Source organism: Geotrypetes seraphini, chromosome 12 (genome assembly GCF_902459505.1).
Source record: "Geotrypetes seraphini chromosome 12, aGeoSer1.1, whole genome shotgun sequence".
Lineage (NCBI taxonomy): Eukaryota > Metazoa > Chordata > Amphibia > Gymnophiona > Dermophiidae > Geotrypetes > Geotrypetes seraphini.
The window spans coordinates 120511954-120534253 of NC_047095.1; the positions used below are offsets into that span (position 1 = coordinate 120511954).

General features: G+C 44.5%; 1 protein-coding gene across 1 annotated transcript in view; it reads right to left on the bottom strand.

The window, feature by feature from the left end:
• Positions 1-22300, bottom strand: part of LOC117346863 (complement C4-like) — a 55029-nt gene that overhangs the window by 25299 nt on the left and 7430 nt on the right. Inside the window, exons 6-17 of the mRNA XM_033917032.1 lie at positions 19477-19559; positions 18169-18256; positions 16822-16927; positions 16419-16542; positions 14450-14565; positions 12689-12859; positions 12415-12600; positions 8305-8487; positions 5921-6073; positions 5154-5280; positions 3788-3859; positions 2538-2735 (exon numbers count right to left, since the gene is read on the bottom strand). Coding sequence (XP_033772923.1) covers positions 2538-2735; positions 3788-3859; positions 5154-5280; positions 5921-6073; positions 8305-8487; positions 12415-12600; positions 12689-12859; positions 14450-14565; positions 16419-16542; positions 16822-16927; positions 18169-18256; positions 19477-19559 — 1607 coding nt within the window. The remainder of the gene's footprint in view (positions 1-2537; positions 2736-3787; positions 3860-5153; positions 5281-5920; positions 6074-8304; positions 8488-12414; positions 12601-12688; positions 12860-14449; positions 14566-16418; positions 16543-16821; positions 16928-18168; positions 18257-19476; positions 19560-22300) is intronic.

The following is a 22300-nucleotide window of genomic DNA, read 5'->3' on the forward strand; positions in this document are numbered from 1 at the left end:
AAGCGCAGTGACTAACGACTGCCTGCAGTGCCTGCGCGGAAGGATGCAATACATCGGCAGCTCGGGCGACTTCGTTGTGTGAAACGAAGTTCGTTGTGTGAAACGAAGTTCGTTGTGTGAAACGAAGTTCGTTGTGTGAAGTTCGTTGTGTGAAACAAAGTTCGTTGTGTGAAACAAAGTTCGTTGTGTGAAACAAAGTTCGTTGTGTGAAGTTCGTTGTGTGAAACAAAGTTCGTTGTGTGAAACAAAGTTCGTTGTGTGAAGTTCGTTGTGTGAAACGAAGTTCGTTGTGTGAAACGAAGTTCGTTGTGTGAAGTTCGTTGTGTGAAACAAAGTTCGTTGTGTGAAACAAAGTTCGTTGTGTGAAGTTCGTTGTGTGAAACGAAGTTCGTTGTGTGAAGTTCGTTGTGTGAAACAAAGTTCGTTGTGTGAAGTTCGTTGTGTGAAACAAAGTTCGTTGTGTGAAACAAAGTTCGTTGTGTGAAGTTCGTTGTGTGAAACGAAGTTCGTTGTGTGAAGTTCGTTGTGTGAAACAAAGTTCGTTGTGTGAAACAAAGTTCGTTGTGTGAAGTTCGTTGTGTGAAACGAAGTTCGTTGTGTGAAACAAAGTTCGTTGTGTGAAACAAAGTTCGTTGTGTGAAGTTCGTTGTGTGAAACAAAGTTCGTTGTGTGAAACAAAGTTCGTTGTGTGAAGTTCGTTGTGTGAAACGAAGTTCGTTGTGTGAAGTTCGTTGTGTGAAACGAAGTTCGTTGTGTGAAGTTCGTTGTGTGAAACGAAGTTCGTTGTGTGAATCAAGACATGAAGTTCGTTGTGTGAGGCGTTCGTTATGCGAGGCACCACTGTACATCAGTCTTCCTTGGGTGATCGAGAGACATGCATTTTTCTCAAGTTATCAAGAGACATGTGTCCACTCTATCAGATTCAAAGGAAACCAGCTGAAGGAAATGTGAGCCCTACTGAAGAAGAACCAAGGACAACGGAGTAGGGATGGACCAAAGACTTTCCAGCATATTATGAAAACTTCTTTATTCATAAACAAGAACAAAGTTTAAAAAGACCCGACTTAGGACCGTGTTTCGGCAAAAAAAGCTGCCTGCTTCAAGGGTAAAAGTTATTCTGTTGAGTATGTTAAAAAAAAAAACCCCACGCAAAGTGCGGTTATACACAAGCACCTGCACTTTATAACATTGAATCTTCGATGCTGTCACAAGGAGAATATTAGTGGTAACCAAGGATGGCTGCAAATCCCAGTTACTAATTCAGTGGGAGTATCCCCAGGATGAGTTTTCCTCTTCCAATCCAACAATTCGGCTTTCTTTTTGGATCATATCTCACGTCACGCCTATGAATCCCAAACTTCTCATCAGCGGCTGCTTCGTATTGGATGCCTTTGTAGCCGTACCTCGCATGCTTTCTTTACTTACGCAACAGAATAACTTTGACCCGGGAAGCAGCGGCTTTTCTGCCGAAACATAGTCATGTGTCAGGTCCTTTTAAAGTTGGTGTTTCTTTATCAATAAAAGAGGTTCTTGCTTATTATTGAAAAGAAGTTCTCATTATATGCTGGAAAGGCTTTGGTCCGTCCCTACTCCGTTGTCCTTGGTTCACCTTACTCAGATCACTAGATGATATGTGCATATAAGTAGGATGATGGATTATTGGCATAACCATGCCGGTATTAATAACTCTGTAACACCACCACAGAGCTTTGTGTATTTCAGTATAGAGCCCATGCATTGTAACACCTCACAATTCCTTATGGTAACATCTCTACAGAAGCTCATTTATTGTAACACCTTTACAGAAGCTCATTTATTGTAACACCTTTACGAAAGCTCATTTATTGTAACACCTTTACGAAAGCTCATGTATTATAGCGCCTTTGCAGAGTCTTCCCATTCATTAGCAGCAGTATATAAGCTCTCAATAATAAATAAGCCTACCCTTCTCATGACACTGAGATAAATATCTACCCCTTTCAGCACTGGCGTAGCGAGAGTGGAAGGTGCCTAGGGGAGGGGTGGCACCCCTCTCACCCTCTTCTCCACCCTCCTGCTCCTTCCCCACCCCCCTCCAGATGCACGTGTACCCCTTAGCTTCCCTGGCATGAGCAGCATCTCCACCTTGCTGCCCGCGTTGGCTCTCCCTCCGACGTCTCTTCCTAGTCACGGGACCCAGAAGTAACATCAGAGGGGAGCGCCGAGGCCAACGTAAGCAGAAGGTTAAAGCCATTGCTTGCGCCGGCAAAGAGCTAGAGGTACTGTGGGGGGAGGGGAAGTGAGAAGGAGCAGGGATGTGGAGAAGAGAGTGCCGGTGCCCTCACCAAGATGGCGCCCGGGACGGTCCACCCCTCTTGTTCCCCTTTGCCACACCACTGCCTTTCAGGCCAAGGAGCCACGAGCATCCTCAGATCACCGGACGCACATTTGTTCACCTCTCACTTCTACCCTTTCCTACAGAGCAGACAATCCATGTTATGCCAGACCCGAGAGGACCCCGTGGCTGTACCCTGCTTAAGAGCAGAAGAGGTCCTTACTTCTCCCCAGGCCTCTGATGGGCACTCGTTTCTTGCGCAGGTCAGATGCAAAGATGCAGCAGTGGAGGAAGGCGTCGTGGCAAATGCCCGCAGGGACCCGTGAGGCGCGCTGCTCGCAAGTCCGCTTCATCTGCCTGGGCAGCAGCGCCATGCCGTCCCGACAGCACCGCTGCTGGTTGGTGTCATTGTATCCGTTGGCTGCAGGACACGGAAGACAGAGGGACGGAAGAGGTGGAGAAAGGAAACTAGGAGGAGCGAGGGGTTAGGGGAAGAAACAGCACGGCATGAAAGGAAAAGAGAAGAAAATTAGGAGGGGGGAAAAAAAATCATGAGACACGGAGAGTCTGTTCCAGATCACGTGACACTAAGGCCCCCTTTTACTAAACCGTACTAGCAGTTTTAAGCGCTGGGAGCCGCACTGAATGCTGCGCGCTATTCCCGGCGCTCATACGCTCCCGACAACCCCCCCCCCCTACTTTGGGACTTGGCCCCCTTTAAAACTGCGGCACTGGATGCGTGGCTGGCGGGGATGCCCAAGCCAAGCCCATGCTGTTGAAAATGCTGGGAAGCTGGTATGGTGCTCCAGATGCCAGTGGCAGCACTTCTGCACATGCTCAGTTTACGCAATGAACTGAGGATGTGCAGAAGTGCTGAGTCTCAGAAGCTGGAATGCCCTGCCAGCTTCCTCGCCGCTTCACCAGTATGGATGCAGCTTCAGCTGAGAATCGCTTCCACTGGTGGGGCTTGGGGAGGGACAGAGGGGAAGAGAACTAAGTCCTTCCCACAAAAAAAGAAATGTTGAGCTCTGGCTATGTCCATGTAATTATCAGCACATGAAAAAAACCCCACAAAAATGTCATATTTTTTCCTGCTTGTTTTAGTTGTTAACATACAATAACACGGGATATATCATTGATATGTTCCCATGTCTTTGCAAATGCCCCATCCCTAACAGGTAAACCACCCGTGCCAACACCACATTAGGGTGTTATATGAACAACAGCTTCTCAGCAATATCCCACCACCTTCATACAGGCAGCGCAGGCACCCAGTCGGGTCAACTAAAGACACACCTCGTCATTCCAGAGGGCGGCAAACACATCGCAGAGAAACCGCACAAAATCAGGAGCTAAAAACTGGCTCTCGCTCGTGTGTCTCGGCTCGTTCCCCAGATGGATTCCACTGGGCGGAGAAGGACGAGGACGAATGACCGCCTTAGCGCACAGACCCACCATCCACCGCCCGCTCACCTTTTTCTTGGGTGAGTTTGTTGAAATCCAGCGATCTCTTCTGCCTCCTGGGTTCCGACTCGCATCCGTAACCTGTGGAGCAGAGATTGACAGGTCTGAGAACAAGGTGGCGTCAAGATCGCTTGCGGATCTCTGAGGTCATCGATAGGCGGGCTTCTAAATATGGAACAGAGGTGTGCACCTGGCAAATATTTTCCATTTCTGTGTAAATTTTATTCCAGCGTTCACCTTCTTGGTTCATTCCACGCCTTCAATTTTTTAATTAAAAAAATTGTTAACGTGCATTAGATCTCTTGTAGGTTAGCATACTTTAAATTGATTTAGCGCTAAGGCCCTGAATGTGCAACCCCTAATACAGAAGTTATTTCCTGTTTGGCCGGCTGATGGCTTTGTACTGTGCGTCTCCATATAGATCACACGTGTCAAACACAAGGCCTGGGGGGCCAAATCTGGCCCGCCTGGCAGTTTTATGTGGCCCTCGGTGACTGTCGATTCTAAGCCCCGGTCCCAGTGGCACTCCAAGCTCCTCACCATGCTGCCTCAGTACCCATTTGCAGGCAGAAGGACTCAGTCCCAGTGTAAATGTTTGGTCGGAGCAGGGCGCTCCACAGAAGTGCCTGACCATGCCACAGGTGTCTCAGGGCGAGGAAGGATCTACACTTCTACTAAGACTTAATAGAAAATTTGGCCCTCGACTTAGCCTGTGTTTTAGATTTTGGCCACTTATGTGCTTGAGTTTGACACCCCTGATATAGATGGTCTTCAGCTGTATTCCCAAGGTGATTTGACCAGGAGCTGGGGCTAATGCAGAGGCAGCATGCAAGTTCCCGGGGGAAGAATTCATAACGCACAGGAAGCGTACATCAGGGTCATTGCATAGTGGTGACACCTAGTGGCCAGATTTAGGACCCACGATTCAATGGTGCCAGTGGAAACCCAGGCCCTTCACTACAGAGACAGGGCCAAAGCAAATTGAGAGGGAGACAGAAAGGTGAAGCGCTATGAATCGCTGGGTCTCTGGAAAAATACCCCCAAATCTTTGGGTGTTGATACCAATTGGATCAGTCCACATAGACCAGAAAGTGGTGAGTGAGTTATAGGCTGGAGGAGCGGGACCCAAAAGCAGGCATGGGGAAAGTGTCTGTCTGTCTGTGAACAAGAGCATTGGGAGGAAAATTTTGGAAAGAACGCTTGCAAATCCCCACCAATCTGAGTTTGAGAGTGCATACTCGCCACCCTCTGCTAATCTAGGCCAATCTCGGGGTAGGGGGAAGAATGTCCACCCCTCTTTTCCTCCCTCCCAAGGCCCAGATCAATCTCAGAGGACCAGAACTCAAAAGTCCTCAGTCATGAGGATGGCCATTACCTTTCCTGATTGTGCTGCTGGCTGTGCCTGTATCAAATGCGAGCCCTGCATCTTGGAAGACAGACTGAAAGTCTTTCCCGCTGCCCACTGAGCATCCGAGGTCGTAAGAGTTCATGGCCTGGAACACCTAAGCAGTACATGGGAAATAGGGAAGAGGAGGCCAGGGTCAGAGAGACATGGAGCAGAGCAGATTCATGCCGGAGGAAGCAAGAAGTGCATTCAGCTCACAACCCCTGTTTACGTCCACCTTCAAACCGTTGGATACAACGGCATGCCAGGATATAATGACAGGTGTGAAACGTAACAGATGCTAGCAGTATGGACTGATAGCAGGATGTAAAATGTGTAAGTTATATTATAGCACATGATGTCACTTCCTACTATGATATGGCAGGAACTGCATGAAGCAAATTTGTGGCTGGAAACGACACAGAGATATAACATGCAGGAAGTGACATGGATAGAACAGATGAACAATACACCTAAACAAGATATGACCAGGCGTGTTATAGCATGGCAGGAATGATAGAGTGATGTTACAGGAAATGAGCTAATGTGTAATAAAGTGACAGGAAGTGATGACACAGAAGGATATTATAGCAGGAAATGAAACATGTTATAACATAGTAGGAAGTGAAGCAGAAAGATATAACAGATGAACAGTAAAGACACAGTGTGCAATAATGTGACAGGAATTGATACAACGGATCTAGGACATGACAGGTGTGTCTAGTATTCTTGAATTAGCAAGAGGGCATAGGTCTTACCTTGTTGGGTGTCAACCTGTTTTTCTTATTCAGGATGTAAACGGCAGAGTCCACGGCAGCCAGGGACACGGAGGCCTCATCATCAGTCTCGATCTTCAGTTTTAACTGGCCTCCTGGGAGCAGGTTACTTTTCATTTCTGTTGACACCAGCAACTACAGGGGAGAATGAAGAACACAGAATAAAATTCTGTTCCAGCCCATCTATGCTAGGATCACAAGTACTGAGTCCTCAAGGCCAAGCTGAGCCAGACTTGGATTTAGTCTCCGTGGTATCAATGTTAACCTAGTTACAATTTTTCTAAGGAAAGCAAGAAGCAACAAGTCCAGAGCTGGCTGCATTAAAGTGAGAGGATAAGATCAGGCCTAACTCAGCCTGTCCTTTTTTGACATGGATTCAGGTACTTACCCATTACCTATAGGTGAGCTCCCCTTAGCCTTCTTATCCCCCTCCCCTAGCCTTTTATCAATGTCATTCCCTCTCTCCTGCAAAGAACAGGAAGACAGCCATCTTGGCTTCTGAGCTCATGGAACAGCCATTTTGATTTCTGAAAAGCCTGAAGCTCCCATGATGCACTACAGGTAATAAACTATACTCTTCATGAAATCCCTTAATAAAGCTTAATACCATGAATACCCCTTCTTACCATCCCCTCCCCAACCCCTGATCTTTCTTATCCCTCTCTTGGAAACGATCTCTGATCTAACTTTGTAACTCTTCTTCCATAACTCTTTTTGTAATCCGCTTTGAACTGGAAGTTAATGGCGGAATAGAAATCTGTAATGTAATGTCACATTGCACATGATATCCTTGAATTGTGGAGTAACCACCTGGTTCCATTTTGTCCAGCAGGTTGGGTCACTCTTGGTTCTGCCCCTCCCCCCATGTCAGTGGTTCTCAAAGCAGTCCTCAGGACACATCTGAATAGCTGGGTTTTCAGGATATCCACCATGAATGTATATACAAAGGAGTCAGTGTGTGCAAATCCATCTCAAGCATCCTCTTTGTGGAAATCCTGAAAAATCCAACTGGCTGGGTGTGTCCCAAGGACTAGGTTGAGAATCTCTGTTCTATGTTGAGTCTTTATATGTTCTTAAAGTTCCAAATTCATACCACAGAAAGCAGAGGGGCAAACCTAGAGACAGCTGTCACTTCCTAATTGCCCCTACAGATTTTCTGCTGTAGAAACCTGGACACATGGCACCAGGCCCGCCCTCTTCAACCTCCAGCCCCGCCCTATTACATCCCCAGCTCCACCCCCACAAAGCCTTGTCTTTCTTCTCCAACCTCTGAGCGTCTGGAAGGCCTCCAAGCATGCATGTATGTTTGCGACGTCGTTCGCTCATGCTCAGAGGCCCTCCAGACATGGCTCGGAAGTCGGGGCTTTCTAAAACCAGGACAAACTACCGGGTTTTGGAAAGTCCGTCTGGGCACCCAGATAGTCCTCTAAAAAAAAAAAAAAAAAAAGAGGACATGTCTATGTTTTCTCAGACATCTGATAACCCTACCTACGTGCGACTCTCTGCCTTCAATTGCTGAAGCTCTAGCAGACGCTTGCATCAGTGCCTTTAGGGGCAGGCAGTGATGTTATGGATCCCTTTCCTTGCCCTCTAGCCTTATGGGGGGGGTTTCTTGCTCCCCCTAACTGTAAGGCAGAATCTCCATCTTGGCTCAGAGTAGGCATCATTACTCTGTCTTTCTCCTTCCTTGGAAGGTAGACTTTTTACCCAGTGGCATAGCAAGGGGCACCTTGCATCCCACCCCTCAGCAGTGGGGGGGTCTCATGGGCATTCTCTGTCCCTCCTACCTCTTCTAATTGTCACCAGCAGTGAGCAGGATCTTTTATCCTGCTTGTGCTGCTGAGCTTGCCCTTTGACGTCACTTCCTGGTCCCATGAACAGGAAGTGATGTCAGAGGAAGGGCTGATGCTAGCACAAGTAGCAGGGAGAATCCTGCTCATTGCTGGTGACGACTAGAAGAGGTACGGGAAGGAGGAGGAGAATGCATTTGAAACCCCTCAGTGCTGGGGGGGGACGGGACGGAGAGTTGCTGGCATTCCCACCAAACCAGCGCCCGAGGCATCCTGCCCCTCCTTACAATGTCAATCTTTTTACCAATACTGCATATGCCGAATTTCCCATCTTTCTCAATTTCATTCACACCATTCCATTTCTTCAATAAATCAAGATCTCTTCCTCACACACTCCATATTCAACTGTACAATACTGTCAGCCTGCCAGTGATAGTCTACAGGTTCTGTTATAGCAGCAATGCATTGTGGGGGAAAGGAGGCCTGAACTTGGGGTCGTATCCTCTAAGGAAGATCCTGAAGTGTGGGAGGCTCAGGAGAAGAAAGCAGTAAGGAGGGGGAGAAACAAAACTGTACCTTTCCCTGACAGGAATCCACAACATCCACCCAGATAGAGTTGGCCACGATCTCGTCCGCCAGGTAGTAGTAGGCAACAAACCGGAAGGCGGGAATCATCTTCTCCGTGATGGGGAGTTGGATCCTGGTGTGCTCAGAATGCTGCACCCGGTGTACGGAGAGGATCTGACCCTTGTTCAGCACCTGATCCGAAGATGGGGCAGGAGAGGAAGCAAGGAGAGTGAACGGGGAGGAAAAGGGGAGGATGGGGAGCAGAAGGGAAGCGCAGAGGGACAGAGAGGGAGGGGAGAAGAGAGACGTTTACAGAGGATAAGAAGAGGCACAGGGAGAAAGACGGAGAGCGAGGAGGGGCAGTGAGTAGAGACCGGGGAAGAGAAAGGGAGGACAGCGGGGACAGAAAGTGAAGGGAGAAGTGGAGGAGAGCAGAAAAAGGGATTCAGGGAGGATTGAGTTATAGCAAACAGAAATACATAAAACAAAGTCCTCAGACACAGGGAGAATGTGTAAGCAACGTGCACATATCCCATTTCCTGAAGAATGCACCGCAGAGCAAAGGACGGAGAGACTGCCCACATTTAACCAATGGCGGAGCGAGGGCGCCCCTCCCCTTCCCCCCCCCTACCTTTTTAATACTCCAAGCGCGAGCAACATCACAAACTTGCTGCTTACGTCGCATCAACTATCCCTCCGACACCACTTCCTAGGCACCGAGCCCGGAAATGACGCCGGAGAGAGGCGACACCAGTGTGGGCAGCAAAGTTCATATTGCCGCTCGAGCAGGGAAAATTAAAGCGCAAAGGGGCGCACGCATGCGGCAGGGGGGGGTCAGGAAGGAGCGGGAGGGGCGGAGAGGAGGATAGGGGCCTGCTCTCCTTACAAAGACTGTGCCCGGGACGGACCGCCCCTCCCCCTTACTACGTCACTGCATTTAACAACAGACAAGGAACATGCGCCCTACTATAAGTCAAAAATAGTCTAAAGCTAAATCTCTTTATTACGCTAAAAAGATTTCTACTGCAATAAACACATCAACATCATACAAGATTGTCCGTTCGTTGACCACAGGAAAAAATTTGATCCTGTGACGCCTCTTCTTAAAGAAGCTCATTGGCTTCCAATTGTTCACAGAATCTCCTTCAAATTAGCAATATTAACATTCAATATATTAACAACTAAAGCTCCATCATTTTTAGAAAGGTACATTATTCCATATATTCCTACTAGAAGTTTGAGATCAGAGGACAAAAACCTTCTAGTAATTCCAGCACTTAGTATACGATCTTTGTGGTTACGATCTTTGTGGTTACAGCGCCCAGAATTTGGAACTCCTTCCCATCATTTATTAAGGAAGAAAAATCACTAAGTAAATTTAAAGGACTGTTAAAATGCTGGTTGTACAAGGATGCTTTTTGAGACCTAATCATCGGAGTCTCTTTTGATCCCATTCATTGCTTAAACTCATATGGCCTCTGTTTTAGGCTCTGAGAAATTGAATTAAAATTTTTTTTTTAAAAGTTCTTAATTTTCTATTCCATTTTTATCAATACTTTAAAATTTTCTTACGTCATGTCCGTGTGTGTGTTGGTTTTAGTTAATAATTAAGACCCTGTTTTAATTGTAAATCGCTTTGAATTAATGATATTGCGATATATCAAAATTTTAATAAAACTTGAACCGTTCTGATTCCTTACATCTTTGGCAGATCATTTCACTGACAAAATCCAGAAAATTTGTGCCTCGTTTCAACCATCTGCTCAACCAATCCCTTCTACCTATTCTAACTTGCATTCTCAACCTTCTTAGCTCTTTCAAAATGTTCTCCTTTCAGAGTTCCCACACTTTCTGAGATTCAGCGAATCATTAATTCAATGAATGTAAAAGGTACCAGTACAGATTTCATCCCTCCATTTATTCTCAAACGATATTTCACCACTTTTGGACCATACATATTAGACTTAGTTTCCACTAGTCTTATCACAAGTTCTATACCAAAACCTTGGAAAGAAGCCATTATTCACCCGACCATCAAAGACTTTATTGAAAGTCAGCGCTGCTGATAATGCAAATTATCGCCCAATCTCCCCTTCCTAACTAAGATTACTGAGAAGGTGGTCTTTAACCAAATTTCCAATGCCTTGTACCCAAATCAAACTGGATTCAGAAAACATAATTCTACCAAACTTTCCCTTATTGGTCTTCTTACTAATATCACTTATCACTTGGACCATTATAACTTAGTCATTCTCATCTCTAGATTTGTCCTCAACCTTTGATACAATTGATCACCATTCATCGATTACAGGAAATAGGAATATCAGACCAAATATTAAACTGGTTTTATCTCATGTTTTAAAGATCGGTCTTCAAATGTACTTAAATTGCCGTATAGTCCTTGTACTTAAACTACCGTATAGTCTTTGTATTGTCCAAATGTACTCCACTGTAAATGTTTGCTTGTAGGCCGTTCTGAGCTACTGAGAGAACGGGATAAAAATCGAAATAAATAAATAAATAAATTTAACGATTCCTTATCTGAATCATACTTAAACAACTTTGGTATTCCTCAGGGGTCAATTCTCTCTCCCCTCCTCTTTAATATTTTCCTGGCTCCTCTGATTACCCTTGGACAATCAATTGGCTTTACCATCTATGCCTATGCCGATGATATCCAATGGATAATCTTGAAGACATCTCCAGTATCAATCGAAAGCTGGAAAAAATAGGTGACTGGCTCAACTCTAACATGATAATGATAACATGATAATAACTCTAACTCTTAACGTTAATAAAACCAAAGCAATGATTTTTCCAACTAAGAAAGGTTCTTTTCTACTCTCTCCAATCAAATTCAAGTCTATCTCGGTTCAGTCAGTCAACTCAATCAAGCTCTTAGGAATTACTTTACGTGAGAACCTCAATTTTCATGACCATATAAGCACAGTAGTTCGTAAATGTTTTTCACCGCCTCCGGATGATCCGTTCTCTTGCTATCTTCCTTGACTATTCTGCTTTAAATATTCTTATTCATTCCCTGGTCATCTCTTACCTGGATTATGGTAACGCTTTATATCATGGAATTATAAAAAAAAGAGATCAGACGTCTACAGATAGTACAGAATACTGTCGTTAAAATCATGTTTGAGGCCAAGAAATTCGACCATGTCACTCCCCTCCTGACTAAAGCCCATTGGCTTCCTATCAATCATCGTATCACTCATAAAACATTCCTGCTGACATTTAAAATGAGAAAAACAGGACAGACGGAATTTATCAACAAACTTCTGCTCTCATGCTCTTCACCGCATACTCTCTGATCCTCATTTATTAGTAGTTCCATCACTTAGACACATCAATACCAGGAGACATTCCATTTCTTCAGTTGTTGCTCCTTCCCTTTGGAACTCCTTAAGAGAGACAACATCTGTGGAGAACTTCAAATCCTTCCTCAAAACGTTCCTTTTTAAAGATGCTTTCCAAGTTTGGCTGTCCTTATAAGGATTTTATAAACTTCAAGTTTATTAGGATTTCATATACCGCCTATCAAGGTTATCTAAGCGGTTTTTACAATCAGGTACTCAAGCATTTTCCCTATCTGTCCCGGTGGGCTCACAATCTATCTAACGTACCTGGTGCTATGGAGGATTAAGTGACTTGCCTAGGGTCACAAGGAGCAGCGTGGGATTTGAACCCACAACCCCAGGGTGCTGAGGCTTTAGCTTCAACCACCGCGCCACACACTCCTGCTAATTATCACCCTGCCCTTTTGTATTTTCCTGTGTTTCTCTCTTTTCTTTCTTTATATTATAGTTCTCCCTTTTTCCGCTCGTTTCAGTGAGTCCTTTGGTCTTATCTGTCTGTCATCTTAACTGATGATGTCGTTTCTTTGTTACGATTTGTTCCCCCCTTGATTTTATTGTACAACCACCTTGAAATATTTGATAAGGCGGTATAACAAATTTTTAGTAAACTTGGAAACAAGAGACATCTCAACTCATTAGTCAGTCGCATGAGACACTCTCATGAAAATAAGGGTACTATAGAAATAGAGAACTTTACCAGGCACGGGGCAGGTCTCTTATCATGCTAGGAGAGCCTCCCACAAGAACTTACCAAGTAGTACATGTAAATTATTTTCATGTTGGTTGGGGTGATGTCTTTCAAGTCGATAGTGAGGGGTTCGCCTGGCTTTACCACCGAGTGGGGCACATCGATATTGAGGTAGCTGTCACTTTTGGATGCGTACCGCGTCACGACAATCCTACCGACCTCCAGAGAGTCCCCAGCTTCGACCGTCACCTGCAGGGGGGCAGAAGCAGGCACGACTTAACTCGTTACCACTTTTTAATTCTAATTGTACCCGGGTAAGGGCCCCCGGCTGACTCACCTCAATCGCCAGCAACTTGGCGCTTCTAGGCAGGTTAGCATAGAAGGCGACCTCCCCACTCTCGTCTGTGATGTGGGTCTGGGGTTCTGGGGATGATCCCTCGGTGATGGTCATGGTCATTCGTGCAGGGATATGGGTTGCTGGAGAGCCGTCGACATGTGTGACGGTCGCCTGTGACGGGGCAGCGAAAGAGAGAAATGGGCAATGAAAACACACAAACACGGACACACACGATAGCATGACATGTTGGAATCCCCTCAAATGCTTATGTACTTAGACAAGAACATAAGCACAATCGTACTATCTGTTTGTAAACACACACCTGTATGCAGCAATACACACAAATTAAGGTATATTAGCATTGTCATACTGGGATACAGTGAAAGTCCATCAAGCCCGGTATCCTGTTTCCAACAGTGGCCAACCCAGGTCGCAAGTACCTGGCAAGATCTCAAGAAGTCGGACAGATTTAATGCTGCTCATTTTAGAAATAAGCAGCAGATTGCCCGACATCCATCTTAATAATGTCTTATGGACTTTTGTTTTAGGAAATTATCCAAAAAACATTTTAAAACCCTGCTAAGCTAACTGCTTTCACCACATTCTCTGGCAGAAAATTCCAGAGTTTAATTACCCAACGCGTGAAGAAACATTTTCTCCAGTTTGTTTTAAATCTACTTCGTAGTCGCTTCATTGCTCATCCCCTAGACCTATTTGCGCAACTGACCTTGATTGTATAACAAAATTCATGGAGAGTGATCAAAATAAAGTTGATAAAATTCCTCAGAGATATGGAACTCTGTAAGGAAGGCTTGAAAACCTCCCTTGGGTGAAGAGTTCACCTTCCAGTCATAGTTGTTGATCACTAAAAAACAACTATGACTGGAAGGTGAACTCTTCACCCAAGGGAGGTTTTCATGCCTTCCTTACAGAGTTCCATATCTCTGAGGAATTTTATAAACTTTATTTTGATCACTCTCCATGAATTTTGTTATACAATCAAGGTCTGTTGCGCAATTTGATATTACAGACCATTTCTGACCTCAGGTCTTTAATTATTATCCCTGAATATCATAGTAAATTTACGTCCCCTAGACCTAGCATTTTTGCGAAGACTGAACAAGCGATTCATTCCACTCCATTCAATATTTTTAGATTTCTATCATATCTCCCCGTCGGTTGTCTTCTCCATGCTGAAGAGTCCTAGCCACTACAGCTTTTTCTCAAAGGAAGTTGCCCCATCCCCTTTATCATTCTGTTGCCCTTCTCTGTACCTTTTCTAATTCTGCTATATCCTTTTGATGGTGTGATGACCACAACTGCACACCTAATGTGGGAACTTTGGGCCCTTAAGTCAAAGACCAGTGCCCTGATTGAGTCTAGCCTTACCTGCGTACATTCTGGTTCAGCAGGAACTTGTCTAACTTTGTCTTGAATCCCTGGAGGGTGTTTTCCCCTATGACAGACTCTGAAAGAGCGTTCCGGTTTTCTACACTCTCTGGATGAAGAAGGACTTCCTTACGTTTGTACGGAATCTATCTACCTTGGAGAGGGTGAACAACCTGCCTTTATCTACTAAGTCTATACCCTTCATTATCTTGAATGTTTCGATCATGCCCCCTCTCAGTCTCCTCTTTTCAAGGGAGAAGAGGCCCAGTTTCTCCAATCTCTCACTGTACGGCAACTCCTCCAGCCCCTTAACCATTTTAGTCGCTCTTCTCTGGACCCTTTAGACTTCTCTGGACAAGATCGCATACTCACAACCACCAGGAAAGGCACCCCCGGGACAAAGAAGTGTTTCGTTTTGGAAAGATCCACCACGTAAGGAGATGTAACAAACTTCACTGCGCTCAGCTCCTGCTCCTCCAGGGCCCCAGCTGAGGAGTGGGGAAAGAGAAACAAGGAAAGGAAGTCAGTTACAAGCAGTTCCCATGTCTGGATTTCCACTAATCTCCTCTATGTACGCAGTTACTGTCACCTAGGGTTGCCAGATTTCCTCTTAGAAAAAAGAAGAGGATGCCTGGCCCAGCCCCGCTCCCCCACGAACCTCCCCGAGCTCAAAGGCTGCATTTGGAAGCCTTCACGCAATGATGTTACACGCATGCGTGCGTATGTATGTATGACATCATCACGGTGATGGCATGCGCAAAGACTTCCGGATGCGGCCTCCGGGTTTTGGAAATCCCTCCAGGCCTAAAAAGAGGATATGTCTGGGTTTCCCGAACATATGGTAACCCTACTGTCACCTAACTCACAGATACCAAGTCACCCAGTTCCAGGCTAGAGATTATGGGCCTAACCTGGATTTCTTTTTTTATTGAACACTTTATTTTCAAAGTGTGACAACAAAGAGCACAGCAGAATAAGAGGAAACGCCTTCCAATTAACAGGACAAGAAAATACTTATTCAAGGGTAAAAACACCCTGAAAGCATAACTAGTCTGAAATGCCATGTAGTAAGCAGTCTTCCTCTCATCTGACCACCCCATCCTGGTGCATTATGGAACCTGTAGCACCGATTTCAATGGGCAGGATCAGAAACTACACATACTGGAACAAACCAAAAGTCCATCAAGCCCAGTACCCTGTTTCCAATAGTGGCCAACCCAAGTCCCAAGCACCTAGCTAGATCCAAAGTAGTTTTAAAAAAAAACAACCCAGATTTTATGCTGCTTATCCAAGGAATAAGTAGTGGATTTCCCCAAGCCATCTCAATAATGGCCTGTGGATGTCTCTTTTAGGAAATTATCCAAACCTTTTTTAAACCCTGCTAAGCTAACTGATTTCACCACATTCTCAAGTAACAAATTTTAGAGTTTAATTGCATGTTATGTGAAGAAATATGCTCTCTGGTTTGTAACTTCATCTCATGCCCCCTAGTTCTAGCATTTTTTGGAAAGAGTGAACAAGCGATTCACATCTACCCTTTCTACTCCACTCAGTATTTCTAGACCTCTGTCATATCACCCTTGAGCCGTCTCTTCTCCAAGCTGAAGAGCCCGAACCACTTTAGCGTTTCCCCATGGGGAAGTCATCCCATCCCTTTTAATATTTTCGTCACCCTTCTCTGTACCTTTTCTAATTCCGCTATACTTTTTTTGAGATACAGCGACCAGAATTGCACACAGTATTTGAGGTGTGGCTATACCACAGAGCGATACGCGGGCATTATATCATTGTCATCTTTGCATTTCTGTTAGCAGAGAGTCTGCAAAATTCACAAAGGAATGGGAGTTTATTTGTACACTGCACAAAAGCCATGCCAGTTATATAAGTGATTAAATCTGTCTTAAAGAAAAGACACAAATGGCCATCCTGGATCAGCAAAATATTCCTGCTAAAGTTGTGGTCCCCATTGGTGGTTCTTGAGGGCCATGAACAGGTCAAGTTTTCAGGCTCTCTCTAATGAATATGGATGAGATAGATTTGTATGAATACTATATTCATGATATGCCAAGCTATCTCATGAATATTCATTGCCAATATCCTGAAACCTAGGTGTGTATTAAGGTCTAGTTTGAGAACCACTAGTCAGAGGGCAGAGGTCATTGCAAAGAGGTCACTGGAATAGCAGACCTGGCCCAGTATATGGAATAAAATCTAAATTGCTATCTAACCTACTGGTCTGGATATATAAACTCCCAAACAAATGCCACCCTCACTCTAGCTCATCCCAAAGTAATCACAGAATCAACACTTTCTGAATCTGTTGGGAAGGGTAGATACTCACTTGCAAGCTCCACTACAGTGGCTGCAATATACAGGTTGTGCCCCTTCAGGTCTTTCAGCGGCTGTGCTAGGGCGGTGCTCAGCTCGGCAGAATACAGGTCCACATTCACCTTTCCATCCTCCAGCTGTTGAGTGAAATGGATTACACTATAAGAGGTTGTGAATCTAGTCTAACCTGTAAGGTCAGCCCCAGCCACTAGGTGGCAGTCATAAATATTCCACAAGAATCCACTCTATCTGCATAAGCAGTATGTAGGGTCCTTAGATCTTGAATAAACCCGTGTTATCTGTACTTCTGCCCAACTCACTCACCGTGGACGATGCCGCAGTGTAATATTTTTCCTCACACATTCATAATTTTACACTCCATATTCTCTATTTCAGAGGTGACAACCCCTCCTCACCTTGACCTGTTTCTCCATCCCTCTCAGGAATGTCCTCTTCCCATTCTCCTCGGTGACCCCGAATCTCAGGTAGGCCACACCATTTACTTTTTCACCATAGACGTAGCTGCAAGTGAAGAGACCAATGATCAGCGAGGCCGAAAACGCCAGAGGTGACTCTGGCAAAACACAGAGAGCACAGAGGCTGAAAATGTCAGAAGGAGACTCCAGCAAAGTTTAGGCTAGGGGTGCCCACACTTTTTCGGCTTGTGAGCTACTTTTAAAATGACCAAGTCAAAATGATCTACCAACAATAACATTTTTTTAAAAACACAAAGCACACTGTACGCAGAGAAAATGTTAATTATCATTTATATTCCAGGGGTTTTTCAAAGAGGTCAAGGCAAATGACTTTATGCAATGTCACCTCAGTAACAACTATACAAAAATAGACAAATATACCCCCTCCCTTTTTACTAAACCACAATAGCGGTTTTTAGCACAGGGAGCTGCGCTGAATGCCCCGCGCTGCTCTCGAAGCTCATAGACTCCCTGCGTTAAAATCCACTATTGCGGTTTAGTAAAAGAGGGCAATAGTGTAAAATATGGACAGCAGATACAAATTTTCAAAACGGACACATTTTGATCACTAAATTGAAAATAAAATCATTTTTCCTACCTTTGTTGTCTGGTGATTTCATGAGTCTCTGGTTGCACTTTCTTCTGACTGTGCATCCAATATTTCTTCCCTTCTTTCAGCCTCTTGTATGCTTCCTCTCCTCCAGACCTCATTCCCTCCCCCAACTTTTTCTTCCTTTCTCCCTGCCCGCTCCCTTTTCTTTCTTTCTCCCTGCCTCCCTTCTTTCTTTCTTTCTGTCTTTATGTCTCCCTGCCCCTTTCTTTCTTTCTGTTTCCCTGCCTGCCCCTTTCTTTCTTTGTCTTTCTTTCTCCCTGCCCTCCCCAAACCACCGCCGCTGCAATTGGGGAACAGCCCCCAAGCCGCCACTGCCGCCGAGTTGTGAGTTCTCCCTGCTTCCCAATGCAGAAGCACTGGGCCGACCAGCCTTCCTCCCAATGTCAATTCTGACGTCGGAGAGAAAGTTCCGGGCCAGCCAGGCAGCGATTGGCTGGCCCGGAACTTCCTCTCCGATGTCAGAATTGATGTCAGGAGGAAGGCAGGTTGGCCCGGCACTTCTGTTTATAGCGTCGGGAAGCAGGTAGAACGCGAAGGCAACACAAGTCTATCACAGAGCCTGGGATGGGCTCCGCGATCGACTCGCGTTGTCTTCGCGATCGACCTTTTGGGCACCCCTGATTTAGGCCTTTTGAGTTTGGTCCAGGACCCATGACTCCTTTCTCCTTAATTACCTTGCCTCCACAGTGAAGCCGAATTTGTCCTTCTTCAGATCATAGTATGGGACTGTGGGCAAGATTTTCACCTCAAAGTTGGGAAGCACTACATCGAGACAATGGGGAAAAGAAAAAAGGAGAGTGTTTATGGGATGAGAAGACAAGATACCAAATGGTTAGAACAGCAGACTGAGAACCAGGGAAGCTAGGTTCAAATCCCAATGTAGCCAGTGGTGTAGTAAGGGGGTTGGATAGGAGGCGGGCCATTCCAGGCTCCATCTTGGTGGGGGCGATGGCACCTCTCCGCCCACCCATGCCATGCTCACGCCCTCCCTTTCCGCCCCGTACCTCTTTAAATCTTCGCTAGCGCAAGCAACTCCTCAGGCCTGCTGCTCACGCCGGGCCTGACTCCTCTCTGAAATCACTTCTGGGTGACGACCGAGGAAGTGACATCACAGGGAAAGCCAAACTCAGCTTGAGAAGCAGGCCGGAGAAGCTGCTCACACTGGCAAAGATTTAAAGGGGTACGGGGGGGGGGGGAAGGGAGGGCGCGAGTGTGGAGTTTCCTTTCAAACGAAAGAGACTTGCCTCGTATGCATTTACGCCACATAGGTACTTAAACATCTCTATCATACCTTCCCTCTCCTGCCTTTTCTCCAAAGTATACATAATGAGATCTTTAAGTCTGTCCCCATATGCCTTATGACGAAGACCACGCATCATTTTAGTAGCCTAATTATGGACCGACTCCATCCTTTTTACATCTTTTTGAAGGTGCAGCCTGAAGGGACACATATCAAGTACCTTGTAGTTTTCCTTAGGCTGTGTTTGAAGCTGTAAGAAAACCAGACCCTGTTTGTTTTTCCTTCTCTGAAATACTACAAGGCCATTTTATGTTTGAAAGATGTGTGTTCTTACCTTGTTGTGAAGTAAATTCAATTGTTTTCATAATCGTATTTGCAAGAAGCTTTAGATAAGAAAAAGGCTCTGCTGACCAAAGCACCTTTAAACTTTGGCCTTTAAAGTCACATGCTGACGACATTGACTCATGTAAAATGATATAAAAAGAGTTGCAGAACATTAAATAAACTGGACATGTTTGGGAGATAGTTTGTTGTCTCTAAGATATTGTCCCCAGATGCATCTGACTTGTGAATGACAGAGAGTGTGGGGCAGTAATTGGGACCTAATCCTTTTCACAGCCTCCAGAACTGTACACAATATTCTAAATTAGGTCGATACCTCCTTCTCCCTATGCACCCAAACATCCTTCGAGCTTTCACCGTCGCCTTTTCAACCTGCTTGGCCACCGAGCTAGTTACTCACAATATTTCCTCACTTCAAACTCAGCAGAGGAGTTGGACTCGGGGGCCGAAGTAAATTGGGCAGTGATTCGCCAGATGCCAGGCCTATAGGAGAGGGAGCAGACAAGACGAACAGAGTCAGCTAAGAATGAGAGAAGAGATGTAGTCAGCAATAACGATTGAGGGACACCAAAGGAAAGAGGCTCCGGTCTAAAATCCAAAATCCACACCACAAGCAAAGCACAATTATCAGGTCCGAAAGATCTTACCAGAGGACATATATATCTTAATGGGTTGTTTGCATTGGATAACAAATGTTGCAACTTATACAGTATTTTCTTGTGACCTTTGAGCAGGTTTTGTTCTATCAGTAAATCCTTGAAGTCCAGATGGTGGATATAATATCAAGTTTCATTAAAATTTTGATGTAAACGCAATATCAAATATTTTCAATGCGTATAACAATAATAATTTGGGGGGACAAAATAAAACAATTTATACCAACAAACATACTGTCAATATACATAATTAAATAGTGATACATAAGGAAAGGGGGTGAATTACAATTGTTTAAGAAAATAGAAAAACATTTAAGAAGAAACAACATCAGGAGAGTAATTAAAAATATTTTAAATAAAAACTAGGTCTAAAAGTGAATAGGAGAAATTGTGACCTATATACAGATCTGGTTAAATTTAAGTGTTTGATCCTAAGATTGTTGATATTCAGCTGATGGTGAACATCGTTGTTAATGTCCACTGCCAGGACTGAATATCTGTGGTGCATGCCTGGTTAAATTTGAATGGTAAAACTTATGCTATCTTGCCGACTATAAAAATGTTGGGAATTTACCTTGACCGCAAACTATCTTTTGATTTTCACCTTTTATGGAACTTGAGAACGATAAAATCATATTTTGATTTTGGTTTCGTTTCGATGGTTGGTACAGTCTCTCATCTTGAGTTCACTGGATTATTGCAATATTCTTTATCTTTCGATCTCTAAGCAAAACATAAGATCAACAGAGCAACATCTTCTCACTATTCCCTCCCTAAAAGTTATTGGCACAAGGAGGGCTACTATTTTTTCAGTCATAGCTCCTCAGCTTTGGAATACTTTGCCAAGTTATTTGCGTGGAGAAACATCATTAGAAAAATTTGAAGGCTCTCTAAAAAGTTTTCTTTATAAGGATGCCTTTGAGATACAGACAAGATGATCATTCGATGTTTAAAATTTTATATTTTACTTTCCAATTTCTAATCAGTCTTCATTTGCAGGATTCAATTTTCTATCTTCCCCCCTTTTTTATTTCTTTTCAATTTTTGCCCCCCCCCCTAATGTGTTACCCATATATGTTCTCTCTTTGCTTTAATTCTTCTAGTTCATCCCCTTCTCCTTTTGGACCTGTATTGAATTTTGTATGTATATATTATTTTGTATTAATGTACTATATTGTTTTTCCCCCATTTTAAAATTTGTAATACGCTTTGAAATATTTGACAATGCGTGCATATCAAATTTTAATAAAAACTTGAAACTTGAAGGTTGCAAGCCATTTAAAACACTGCGGTAAGGTTGATTTTTGGATTGAAATGAACTGATCACATATCGCAATACTCTTCCCCCTCCGTATTCACCGGGAGTTAGGGGCAGAGCCGGCCCGCAAATATGGAAAAACCGTGAATAATATTCGAGCTGGTTCTGCCCTTATCCCCCAGCTATTTTTAGACCTGTAAGTCCCCCCCCCTCTTAAGCCTTACCAGGTGATCTAGCAGATTTTCAGGTAGGAGCGATCTTCCCACGCTCCTGCCCCATGCAGATTGCTCACAGGAAATGGCTGCCTTGAGCTCCCATGGTCTCTCGAGCCATTTCCTGTGAGCGATCTGCTTGGGGCAGGAGCATGGGAAGATCGTTCCTGCCTGAAAACCCACTAGACCACCAGGTAAGGCTTAAGGGGGGGGCTTACAGGGCTTAAAATAGCCTGGAAAATGAAAAAAAAAATTTTCTGGTCAAAAATCGCGAATAACCGAATCCGTAGATATGGAATTCGCAAATACGGAGGGGGAAGTGTATTATCATAGATTACGTTGGCTGGCTGCGGAGGCTAGAGTAGTTTTCAAATTTGGTTGTATGTGTTTTACAGTTTTGAATGGACTACTGCCAAGTTATGTTTATGATCATTTCAAATTTGTAAACAGGAAACATCTACGGATTGTATGCTTCTTTGATTTTTCCATCAGTAAAGGGATGTGTTTATAAATGATTTTTGGGTAAACTGTTGGCATATCGAGCCGCTCTGTAGGAAAAACAAGTTAGTACTTAAATATCCTTTTTCACCTCCTATTCAGCCTTCAGAAAAATATTCAAAACGTATCTCTTTGGTAAATACCTTGACTAAATCTTTATGATCTGCTATACCGTTAGTGTTTCTTGATTTGTAAACCGCAAAGAACAGTAGGGTAGTTGTGGTATATAAGAATTCATGGTATGTTATGTTAACTTAGGATTACCAAATGTCTGGGGAAACCTGGGCATGGTCTCTCTTTAGAGAACTGTCCGGGTGCCCAGATGGATTTCAAAACCCGGCAGTCCAGGTTTTGGAAGGGCCCAAGCTCGAGGCTGCATCTGGATACACGGATATCACATCCACGCATGCTCGGAGGCCCTCCAGACAAGGGCCTCGAGCTCAGGGAAGAAGGGATGTGGTTCATGTGGGGGCAGGGCTGGGATGAAATGGGGCGGGGCCACATGTAATCTTTTTTTTTAATGAGGAAATCCGATAACCCTAAGTTAACTAGATATTCGAAGCTAACCGGCCTTGTGTTAGCGCATACAGGGCCCCTTTG